Source organism: Physeter macrocephalus, chromosome 14 (genome assembly GCF_002837175.3).
Source record: "Physeter macrocephalus isolate SW-GA chromosome 14, ASM283717v5, whole genome shotgun sequence".
In the NCBI taxonomy this organism is placed as follows: Eukaryota; Metazoa; Chordata; class Mammalia; order Artiodactyla; family Physeteridae; genus Physeter; species Physeter macrocephalus.
In genome coordinates this window covers 120,623,454-120,635,116 of record NC_041227.1, presented here as the reverse complement: position 1 = coordinate 120,635,116, position 11,663 = coordinate 120,623,454, and the positions used below count along the sequence as shown (strand labels likewise).

Genomic DNA, 11,663 nt, shown 5'->3' with positions numbered 1-11,663 from the left:
AGGAAGGAAGGAAGGAAGGAAGGAAGGAAGGAAGGAAGGAAGGAAGGAAGGAAGGAAGGAAGGAAGGAAGGAAGGAAGGAAGGAAGGAAGGAAGGAAGGGCGAGAGAATGTTCCCACTGTCTAGACTGGGAAATGAGGGAGCAGAATAAAAGATATTTGCTTACTAGGGAGTGAATCTCAACTGATTTCAGGGTTTGCAAATGCACATGTGTTTGTGGGTGCGTCAGATTCCAACCAGAGTCCTTGAAATGTCTTCTTTGTATTCCCCATCATCGGAAGCAGCCCCTCTGTGTACAAAGATACGTTGTCAATTATGTTGAACTGAATAAGCAATAGGGCAACGGCATTGCTGAAGGGGTCTTTCATCTTCTGTGAAGCACAGAACCACTTGATGCTTTGTCTTTTCTGTAAATCTGGATTTTTCACTTAGATCTTATTGGCTGTGAGGTCACCTATGGGGAAGCTACAGGCCTGCCCGAGGAGGACTGGTCTTTCTGTGTGCGTTTTCCTGTCATCCCTCATACCTGGATTTAGAATCACCTTCAAATTGGAAGGGGCCACAGGGGAGACTGCTTAGGCCTCCATGAGTCCAAAGGTCATTCTTTATCTCTGGCTTCCTCTGGGATGCCTAGTTACCAGGGCACAGGGACCAGGAGAGATGCCTTTGGAGCAGCTGGCATGAAGATCTTGCAGCTAGTTTGTCCCCATCACCTCTTCTCTCTAACCCACCTGTTGCCATCCTACAGCCTTTTCTCCCAGGAGAGCCCACGGGGGACACCAATGCTTGATGCTATGGTGGGTGTAAACTGCCTTAGAAGCATGGTTCCCCAAGGGGTGGGGAGGGCCCAGGAGGACTGGCGTGTGAGGGGAGAGGCCTTCCCGGAGCCCTGCCTCCAAGCAGATTCAGATCCTCTGAATACTGGCTTCGGTGTTCAGGAAGTTTTCCTTCCTAGTCACTCGCCTGAGAAAGTGCAGAGTCACACCCCGAGCAGGCAACCCCTGTAGGAAATCCAAAGGAGTGGCCACCCCAGTGTGGTGAAGCCAGCGTGGACTGTGGAAAGTGCTCTGGGAGTTTAACTTATAGCCTGAGTTGTTAGGGCCCTTTACTCTAGCATCTGCATCTGCTCTGCACCTCGTCTGCAAGGCCCTGGAAGGTGGGGGCCATGGCTCATCTGTATCCAGCAGTGTGACCCCCATATCGTAGGCGCTTGATAAACAACTGAGTTGAGCACTTCTTTGCTGCGGCTGATTTGGGGCAAGTCATTTATCCTCTTTGAGTCCCAATTTCCTCATCTGTCAAAGTGGGGTAATACTCCTGTTATTACCATAGGTTATTGCGAAGATTGAACTGAGTACAGAGCGGGGCTCCCTAGCCCTGAGGCTCGCAACTCCACTCCACCACCCTGGGGTGCAAACAGCACTAGGGTTTGGACTCTGAAGGGAATTCAGGTTGTGAGTTTTCAGTGAGGACATTAAAGCCACGTGTTTAGTCTTCGTGCTGTTCCCACATGTTTTCTTTTCAACACCACCAAGCGATTCTCCATTTCTCAGCAGATGCTCCTGGCTGTCCTACAATTTAACTCAACACTGACACTACCTACCCGGAGACAGCGTCAGATGCCGCAGGGCTCAGTCCCACAACACTGCCCCCACCCCCTTCAGATGCTGACTGCCAGTCCAGGTTGTCACCTGTGCTGCTGAACAACAGGCTATAGATCAGAGCTTCCCATGACCTTTTCCTCAGGTTCAATTAATTTGCTAGAGCAGGTTCCGTGAGCCGCTTGCTCAGAAACTTGCTAGGTTGCTGGTTTGTTATAAAAGGATATAACTCAGGGACAGCCAGATGAAGAGGTACGTAGGGCAAGGTCTGGAAGGGTCCGGAGCACAGGAGCTTCTGTCCCCGGGGAACTGAGGTGCACCACCTTCCCGGCATGTGGATGTGTTCACCAACCTGGCGGCTCTCCAAACCCCGTCCTTTAGGGGGTTTATGGAGGCTTCATTACACAGGCCCGATTGATTAAATCCTTGGCCACTGGTGGCTGCACTCAGTCTCCAGCCCCTCTTCCCTCCCGGAGGTCAAGGGTGGGACTGAACGTTCCAACCCTCCAGTCACACGTGGTTGGTTCCCCTGGTAACCAGCCCCACCCTCAGGTTTCCGAGGGGTTCAGTAACACGATGTAATATTAACATAACAAAAGAAACGATTGCTTTGTCACCTGGAAAATTCCTAGGGTTTTACAGGCTCGGTTCCATATATTTCTTATTATAAATCACACTATCACGGCAGTGAAGAGAAGTCTGATTTCTGCCCGACTCACGAGGAGGTTGGCTTGGCGGGGGGAGGGGGGGCGGTGCGGAAATCTGGCTCTGGCTTGCGTCACCACAGAGCGGCTCGGGACCCAGGAGTGGCAGTCTCTGCAGCCCTGAGCTCCCCCTCTGTACCCAGTGGCTACTCGGTGGGGATGCTGTGGCAGGTCTGCCGGGGCAGAACACGTTCCTTCCAGTCTTCCTAATTCAGAGCTAATCAGATTCTGACTGCGCCCCAGGCTCTCGGGGAGGAATCTAATAAAGCAGAGGAGGACAGCATTTCTCAGATCAGTACATTTTTCCTGTCAGAGTCGGCCAAGGGATGAGATCCTCGAGGGAGAGGTAGATGCATTCCCTGCCTTCTGGGAGCTCACAGGGCCCTCCAGCAGAGAGGCTCACAGGGCTTAACGCGAGGCAGGACACCGAGGGTAAGTAAGCACCAGGCCAGCCTTGGGGACATAGAGGAGGGGGACCAGGTGGAGAACGAAATGCCCATTTCAGGTTGTGGAGCAAATGGACAGAGGTGGAGGAGGAAGAGTGGGGAGTGTGAGGTGGAGGGGATAACAACAGGTTGTGTTGCTAGAGCCGGGGAGCTGGGAGCATCTCTTCCGAGTGGACTTGGTAGGAAAACAGTGGGGGCTGCAGGTGGGCACTGGGTTAGGGTCAGTTATGGAGTTGGCATTTGACCACCATACGCTGGTGGCTCTTTGTGCCTGGTGGGGCAACGTGACTGGGATCTGGCTCTGTCCCTGTCCCTGTCGGTCAGGCAGATTGGGGAGGGTTGGGAGATGGGGGCAGAAGCTCCAGGCCCTGCTGGGTGGTGGAAATGAAGATGGCCAAGAGGGAAGTGATGGCGAGACCTGGGGGAGAAGCAGGAGAAGCAGGACTCGGCACTGGGACTAGAAGGGTGACCCGGGAGGTCAGGAGAGGAGTGTAACTTTGGATGTGCTGAGTTTGAAGTGTTTGAGGGATGTCCAGGTAGAGATGTTAGTGGACAGTTAGAAATGGGGTTTAAATTTGGGGGAGGACAGACTGGCACTAGATTTAGGAGTCATCAGTGTAGAGGTGACAGATAAGCACGAGGGCAAGAGTTCCAGAAATACGGCTTCACTGTTGCCCAGGGCTTCTGGAAACGTGTTCCCACCTGCCTTGGGAGTGTTTTCTGGAAGATGATTTGACAGAATGTATCCAAAACCTAAAAAAGAACCTAGCCCTTGCTCAGGATTCTATTTCTTCATTTAGGAATTAGACGAGTGTACAAAGATGATCACAGTGTTGTTTATTTAATGAAAAGCTGAAAGCTGGCTAAATATTTAACAACAGGAGATTAGGGGATTGGTTAAAATATGAAATAGCCTGTCGTGTACGGACATGAAAAGATGTGCGTGATCTATAATGAAGTGAAAAAAGCAGGTTAGAAATTGGTATGGTCATGTTTCTATGAAAGAAGGTACACATATTTCCAAAAGAAAAGGATATAAATCAAAATGTTGATTACTTGTAATTTTTCTTTTTGCTTATCTGTATTTTACTGCAGGGAGGTGTGTTAACACTGCCTGCCCCCCTTTTTAAAAAATGATGGAGTTGCCAACAGTTGTCAAAGGTGGCAGAGAGAACTGGGGGTAAAGACAGCCCAGTCCCCAGGAGGACAAGGCCAGGCCAACTGGAAACTAGTTCTTGAGCAGCACAGGATACAGGGTGTGTGCTCGGTATTAGGGGAGGACCCCAAAATGTGTTAGTCAAACATCTCTGCTCAGCTGCTGTTCTCTGCTGGGAATGAAGAAGGAGGGTGTCTCCAGAGCTGCTGGGAGAGGCTGGGGCAGTGGGAGAGGCAAGCTGGGGGGATGGAGTGCTCGGCCCTCTAGGAGGTGCAGCAGCGCCTTTCTGTGGCCCCAGGCCGCCAGCACCGAGGCCCAGCAAACGGAGACCATACTTGTTCATCAACCGCCTCCTCTCCTCCCACCTTCCAGTGCCTCTCCCGCCTGGGTGAGGGGAGAACCAGCAGGTTCAGGGGGAAGAGCTGGCACACAGGCCGCCCTGAGCCTGGGCGAGGCTGTGGAGACACCGGGGACTGGGCAGAGGAGCCAGGAAATGCCTCCCACTGGCCCCTGAGCCTCGCTTCCCCAAACCCCGTTGAGCCCCCCGGTTCCTTGTCTGCACGACGGGAGCAGTGACACACCTGCTCTCACAGGATCCTTGTGCGCTAAGTGACCCCAGGAGTTCTCACCTTGCAGGTCTCAGTTCGGGAAGCCTGGCCTGAGGGAGGGGCGCAGGCCCACGCCCCAGGTGTGGAGGGGAAGACGAGGCAGGAAGGGAAACGGCGGCTCCTGTCGCCTGGTCCTTTCTACCGAAATGGCTCAGAGAACATTCCTTCTACCGGCAGCTGCCGTGCAGCTCTCTGTGGGCAGGACTTCTTTCATCTCCATCTGGGAGCTGAAAAAGCAGGCACGGGGGAGTCAGCTTCCCCATTTCTCACCCTTTGGATGTCCTTTATGATTCATCTGGGGAAAAATTCTGGCACCTTCAAGGAATTTGCTCACTTCTCTGTGTTTCACCTGTGAACCCCACCTGAGAAAAGCCAGGGCCTCCTGAAACAGAAAGTAAAGCACTGGCACTGGGCCCTCCTGCTCCGGCCAGAACTTGGAGGACTTTGACTTGCTCCCTCATTGCAGGTGGAAGTGCAGCCAGGTGTGGGTCTGTCTCTGCAGGAAGGCGCCCCCCCCCCCCGCCCCCCCGCCGGGTGCTCCGGAGCCTTCAGAGGTGGGAGCACTGTCACGGAGGCCTGGGGTTGTGGGCCGAGGGAGGAGGCAGAGGTGGGCAAGGGAGGCCTGGGATGTCTTTTTGAAGGCTGTGGGCCGCTCCTCTGAGCTCCACCATCTTTCCTGCAGCAGTCGCCTCGGCATAGAGCCGCCTCGGCATGGACAGCCCTGCCCGCCCAGCACCCGCCCCTGCGGCGCTGCTCTACTATGTGGCCTTCTCCCAGCTGCTGGGCCTGGCCGTGGTGGCCACGACTGGCACCTGGCTCGGTGTGTACCGAGGAGGCATCGCCTGGGAGAGTGCCCTGCAGTTCAACGTGCATCCTCTCTGCATGATCATAGGCCTGGTCTTCTTGCAGGGAGATGGTGAGTCCCTGAGCGATGTCACCTGAGAGAGGAGATTTGCAGGGACCCTTTCACACCTGAATCTGCCCAGTCAGAGAAGGAAGCTGGCTTGGACCTTGGGGACACTGGGAATCCAAATCAAGGGCCCCAAGGCTGGTGGGTGGCAACTCCTTTCTGACTTATCCCAGACCTTTCACCTCGTGCTTCAACAAGGAGCATCCGAAGGTATGTGTGCTTCACAGAGCGGAGGCCCAGGGGCTGGGCTGTGAGCAAGACCATCTTCTGCAGAGGCGGTTTGAAGTTGAGGGAGAGAAAGTGAGTGTGAGTGTGAGCTGAGTGTGTGTGTGTGTGTGTGTGTGTGTGTGTGTGTGTAGATGCTGGACTTGGCGGAGCTAGAGCTCCTCTCTCTGGGGTAGGAGCCTGGCCTTGGCCTTCTCCTTCTGGTAACAAGCAAGCTGGATCTATGCATTCTTCCTAGATGTGGTCCTAGTGACAGCCACCTCCTCAGCAGCAGACTCCTGAGAGACATTCCGCAGGACCCCTGGCCCTGCCCGCTTCAGCCCGAAGAGGGGGAATTAGCTTGGGGTCGCAAGGTTCTTCTTTGAGAACCTGGGATTTCCCAACCAGGGAGCCTGCTGGCTAAGGGTAGTGAATGTCTGATCCGGCTTCAGAGCTGTACAATCTGAGGACCATCATAGCTAAGAGGTGAACTCAGAAGCTTGGTGGGTCGGGGGCTTCCCTGGTGGCGCAGTGGTTGAGAGTCCGCCTGCCGATGCAGGGGACACGGGTTCGTGCCCCGGTCCGGGAGGATCCCACATGCCGCGGAATGGCTGGGCCCGTGAGCCATGGCCGCTGAGCCTGTGCGTCCGGACCCTGTGCTCCACGACGGGAGAGGCCACAACAGTGAGAGGCCCGCGTACCACAAAAAAAAAAAAAAAAAAAAAAAAAAGAAGCTTGGTGGCACCTTGATATGACTGCACGAAGAGCCTAAAACAAAGCCTGGGATACACAGGACAGCTAAGAAGGGGGTGGGCGGTGCGGGGGCGTACGGAGTCTTGTTTCCTCCCCCACTTCCTGTGGCTGGGGTACCTGGACAAGCCCTCCCCTCTCCAGCAGGGGGTCTCTCCTCGCTGCCCTGGCAGGAAGGCCTCGTGCTCGGCTTAGCGCCCTGACATTCCCTTTCTCACGGCCCACCAGCCCTGCTGGTTTACCGCGTCTTCAGGAATGAGGCCAAACGCACCACCAAAGTCCTGCACGGGCTGCTGCACGTCTTCGCCTTCGTCATCGCCCTGGTGGGTGAGTTCCAGGCATGGGCCCGCCCTCCTTTCCCCACCTCTGCCGACTTGGGGAAGGAGCTGCTTTACTGTCCAGTGCCCCCTCCCCACCCCTCCTCCCCCTTCCAGGCAGGGACACTGGTGCTGGCAGCCACCGAGCTGGGACTGGAGCCCAGAAGTCCCGGCGGGTCGGGTTTCCCTTGGGTCACCGCACCCCCTCCGTCGCCATCAGCCCAGTCCTCACGCAACCCCCGCCTCCGGCCAGGCCTGGTGGCGGTGTTCGACTACCACAGGAAGGAGGGCTACGCCGACCTGTACAGCCTGCACAGCTGGTGTGGCATTCTGGTCTTCGTCCTCTTCTTTGTGCAGGTGAGTCCTTGCGGCCCCACGGCGCTGGTGGGGGTGGGGGGCGGGAAGCAGGGCCCAAACAGGGCCGGGGCCAGGTGTGCGCACAGGCGAAAGGCGCTGCAGCCCGCCGGGCGCTGCTTCCGACCCGGCGCCCTTCCGGCGCCCTTCTGGCCGACAGGCACGTGGATTTGGTCCCAGGGCCCGCCTCGGGGCGCACAGTGTGGAGCTGAGACCGGCCTAGAGCGCCGGCCGACCTTCCCCACGTGCTCAGCGCTCCGCTGCCGCTCCGGCCGGAGGCCACCGCGCGGGGGTGGCGGGGCCTGTGGTCCTCGCGGGCGGCGGCCCACCTGGGGCGTCCTCGGGCTCCAGCCTCCAGCGCAGCTCAGCCTCCGGTAGCACCTCGCCTTTCCTCCCAGTGGCTCGTGGGCTTTAGCTTCTTCCTGTTCCCCGGCGCGTCGTTTTCTCTGCGGAGCCGCTACCGGCCGCAGCACGTCTTTCTTGGCGGCGCCATCTTCCTGCTCTCGGTGGGCACCGCCCTGCTGGGCCTGAAGGAGGCGCTGCTGTTCGAGCTCGGGTGAGCGCCCCCTCCCGGCGGCTCTGTGTGGGGCCGCCGAACAGCGGCTGTCCTCCCGGGGTCGTGGGGTGGTGGGGGGCCGGGGTTGGGCTTGGGATCGCACCGCATCTTGCGGGCCGGGGGCGAATGGCACTCGGCCTAACGGCGACGCCTCGGGTGGCCTTGCCCTCCGCCCCAATCCCGCAGGACCAAGTACAGCAAGTTCGAGCCCGAGGGCGTCCTGGCCAACGTGCTGGGCCTGCTGCTGGCCGCCTTCGGCACCGTCGTGCTCTACATCCTGACCCGCGCCGACTGGAAGCGGCCCCTCCAGGCGGAAGAACAAGCGCTCTCCATGGACTTCAAGACGCTGACGGAGGGCGACAGCCCCAGCTCCCAGTGATGCGCGCCCCGTGCCATCCCGTCCCGTCCCGCGAGGCGGTCTCCGCCGTTTCGGGGCCCCGACAGGTGTCTGTCCCGCACCCGCCGAGGCTCCGGGGGTGGGGAGTGGGGGTGGGGCAGCCTTCCTCCCTGAGCGCTGATTTCCGGGGTTCAGGCCCCCTCCGCTTTCCCCTCCTCGCTGCTGCTGCTGCCGCCGCCGTCGTGTTAGTCCTGCGCAGACCCCCGCCCCCATTGCCCCTGCCACCCCCTCAGATGGAGCAGCTTTGGGTAGGGTTCTGGGCGGTTGGGCCTGGTCGCAGAAGCACAGATCCCTAAAGGGGTCGGAGATGGGGGGGCGGCTCCCCGCTCGGGGCAGCGGGGCCTGGGCGGTGTCCGTGGGGCTCAGCGCTGGGCCTGGCGAGGCCAAGACTTGCTTTGTGTGACACCAGGAGTCTTGCGGGCCCAGCCTGTGGCAGCAGAGCAAGTGATATTATGTGTAAAATATGCTGGTGTCAGGGCAGGGATCCCCAGGAGATGGGAGGGACTGGCCCTTGGGAAGCTCTGGACGCGTGGCTTTGGCCCAGCTTCGCTCTGCAGCCTTCTCTTTAACTCCTTAGCCCCAGGGCGGCTTTCTTTGCCTTTGGGGCCCAGCAGCCCGAAGAAGAGGCAGGAGGTGGGCCTGGGCGGGCGTGCCGCCTGCAGGGGCTCCCCTCCCCGCGGGGCCGGCCTCGGCGAGCCAGCTGACCACCAGCTGCCCATCCTCGGAGCTCACTCAGGCGCTGCTCCGACAGAGGCCCAGGACACAAGCCTTTTTGCTTTAAACAAAAAGCTGCCGCTGTTGCCCCCTTTCCCTTTCCATAGGGAGGGTAGGGGCTGCCTGATCAGGAGGAAAGCCTCATCCTCTCCTACCTGGGGCCCATCTTTGCAGGAAGTTGGGACCAAGTCAGAATCGGATTAATTCCCCCCAACCCCATGAGTGTGTAATGCTGTTAGCTGAGTCACTGTTTGGCTTCTGTCTGGAAATAACGTGATTACAGCATCGATTTTGTGCTTCTGGGACTTGGTGAATGCTCTCTCCTTGTTTTCCTCGTTTTCTGGGCTTTGAGGAGCATGACACTGTTTGAGACAAGACACAGTTTACTTACATGAAGACATTAATAAAATTTCCAGATCTGTTTTTTTTTTAACGGCTGCCTTTCTCACACCTAAATGCTGCCTTCGAGAAAGGGGGCTTGTCTCCCCTAATGCTCAGATTTCTAAAAGAGCTTTTGCGGTGGGTCCTGCCTCAGGCGATGCTGCTTCTCAGAGCAGGTGTTTGTGTTGGGCGCCTTACCAGCAGGGCTCCCTGCTCCCTCCTGTGGGCATTCCAGGCTCTGCTGCAGCCCCGGCACCAGGGTGTCTCCGCACCCTGTTTATATCATACGCTCTGCAAGGGCACGAGCTCTGGCAACTCTTTGATCACCTGGTATGGTCAGTGTTTACACGTGGTTTGAAAACTCCACCTTAGACAAACTATCAGAGTACAGTTGTATATCTCCGTTGCCAGAAAGGCACAGAGAGGAATGGAACCTTGGATTTGCAAGAAAAGTCTGTAAGCTGGCCTTTTTGCCAAAGCATATATGCTGGATGACTCATGAGCCAAAAAGCCTCCCCCGCACCCCCAAGCTGATCCGTGGTGGTTTATTTTATTTTGCCTGTGGCCAATCTTCTGTGAAGTACAATGTAGTGTTCGCACAACAGATGATTCAATAAATGTCTACAGCAGGTCTCTTGCCTGTTATCTTCATTTACTGTGGCAATAAAAGGAGCCAGTGCTTTTAGCAGATGCATGAAGTTAGTCTACTAGGGTTGAAAGAATTTGCATATCCCCAGGCTGGGCACAGAAGGTAAAGTGATTAATGATATTTATGATGACACAGTCTCTGAAACAGCCCAGTGGCTGTCCTGACTCTGGACCCAGTGAGGGAGGCTCTTCCACATGGTTAGAGAAATTCTCTTCTCAACCCAGACAGAGTGGCCTGGAGGGTGCAGCCGTAAGAGCCTGACAAGGGCCTTGGCAAGAAGTTTCCCCAGTATTCAGTTAACCTTTTTCCGTTTAAAAATGTGTCTCTTCATTTCTTAAGAAGGGGAGCAAAGCTTTGAGAACAAGCTGAGATTCCACTTTAGATCAATTCCTGAGGCTCAGGCAGATGTGTTCACAGTAAAGCTGGGTGCGACTCAGATCCCACCGGGATCTACCGTGTGCTCCTGAAAAGCACTGTCACTTAACAGCTGAAAAACGTACTAAGAGGGCTCACTATCGAAAGGGACCATGGATTCTTACTTCCTAGCACTTACTTTATTTTCTGTATTGAATCTGGTTTCTGGCATGTCTCAGCCAGAGCTTGAGAGGTCTTTGCTTGATGCATCTATAGAATCTTTCTCCTGAATCAAGGCTTCTACGTGGACCTTCATTTGCTTTAAAGGCTTGCAAAGCATGGCCTGGTACATGTCACAAGGTGATCTCTCGGTCAGGGTCAGGGCTGGCTCTCCGTGCGAGGGCAGAGGCATCCTGACCCTGTGAGGGTGCCATCTCCCTTGCGGCTTCTGTGCTAGCCTCTGAATCTTAAGGGTCTCTTTGTGTTTGAATAGTCAAATGATCCCAGATGCTGCCTCTCCCTCCAGGGGGCTACTCCTTAACCAACTTACCTTCTCACCGGGTTTGGAACCTCGAGAGGTCCCAGAGTTATTCCTCTTGCCCGTGGCACAGAGTTGTTTCTCTAAAGGAGAGCAAAGTAGCATTCTCTAAGCTTCCTTCTGGACCACTGCCTGTGCTGCTTCCGGGGTCATCCAGATTGCTTGCTTGTCTTGGAATACCCCCTTCTGAGGAAGGGGGTTAGGCAGCGCGGTACAGGGAAAATGCTTTCTGGGCAGATCTGATTCAGAGTCCCACCTTTGACTCCATGACCTTGAGCAACTTAAACTCTCAGGATCTGCTTCCTCATTTGTGTTTTGGAGACGGCAATGTCTGTCAGAAATCGGATGAGGAATACATTAGAGAACACATGGGAAGTCCCCATCACAGCGTCTGGGACATAAGGGGTATCTCAAGAGAGTGGCCCTTTACAATGGCCTCAGCGCCGTCTCTTCTATGAGGCCCTTTTTATCATAGGGCCTTCCAGACATGATGTCCTTAGTATGAATGTCCTATCCTTATTGCTGGCAATGGGAAGACTCAGTCTCCAAGTTTCTTCAAGCTCCTCCAGCTTCCATTTTTAAAGGTGAAAGAAGACGATGCTCTGTTCCCCCCTCAGCCTCGGCCTGTGGAAGGGGAGTCTGACTGCACACGTGCATGTGTGCACAGTGGTGTGTCGAGCTATAAAGAGCAACTAAAGGGCACCTACCAGGGAATGAAAATGACTAGGGGAAGACCTACCAGAATGTGCTGAGTGCACTGTTTCCTGCTGCTCTGAGTGGCTCTTTAGTTAGGTTCAGGGCAAACAGCTTTTAAGAATTAGCTTTCTGGGACTTCCCTGGTGGCGCAGTGGTTAAGAATTTGCCTAACAATGCAGGGGACACAGGTTCGAGCCCTGGTCCGGGAAGATCCCACATGTCAGAGGAGCAACTAAGCCCGTGGCCACCACCACTGAGCCTGCGCTCTAGAGCCCGTGAGCAAGAGAAGGCACCACAATGAAAAGCCCGCAAACCACAACGAAGAGTAGC

At 56.0% G+C, this 11,663-nt stretch overlaps 1 protein-coding gene across 7 annotated transcripts in view; it reads left to right on the top strand.

Annotated features, from left to right (window-relative positions):
* The window catches only part of CYB561 (cytochrome b561), a 12,815-nt gene extending 3,094 nt beyond the window's left edge, over positions 1-9,721 (top strand). For 2 of the 7 annotated variants that reach the window (XM_028499706.2, XM_055090454.1), the window contains exons 2-6: positions 2,617-2,735; positions 5,196-5,429; positions 6,606-6,704; positions 6,948-7,051; positions 7,791-9,721. In XM_028499706.2, coding sequence (XP_028355507.1) covers positions 5,225-5,429; positions 6,606-6,704; positions 6,948-7,051; positions 7,791-8,297 — 915 coding nt within the window. In that variant the 5' untranslated portion in view covers positions 2,617-2,735; positions 5,196-5,224 and the 3' untranslated portion in view covers positions 8,298-9,721. Of the gene's footprint in view, positions 1-2,616; positions 2,740-3,844; positions 4,006-4,979; positions 5,068-5,195; positions 5,430-6,605; positions 6,705-6,947; positions 7,052-7,446; positions 7,605-7,790 lie in introns of all 7 variants that reach the window. The other 5 variants (XM_055090453.1, XM_055090455.1, XM_055090456.1 and 2 more) reach the window with 5 other exon arrangements.
* Positions 9,722-11,663: the final 1,942 nt, after the last annotated feature.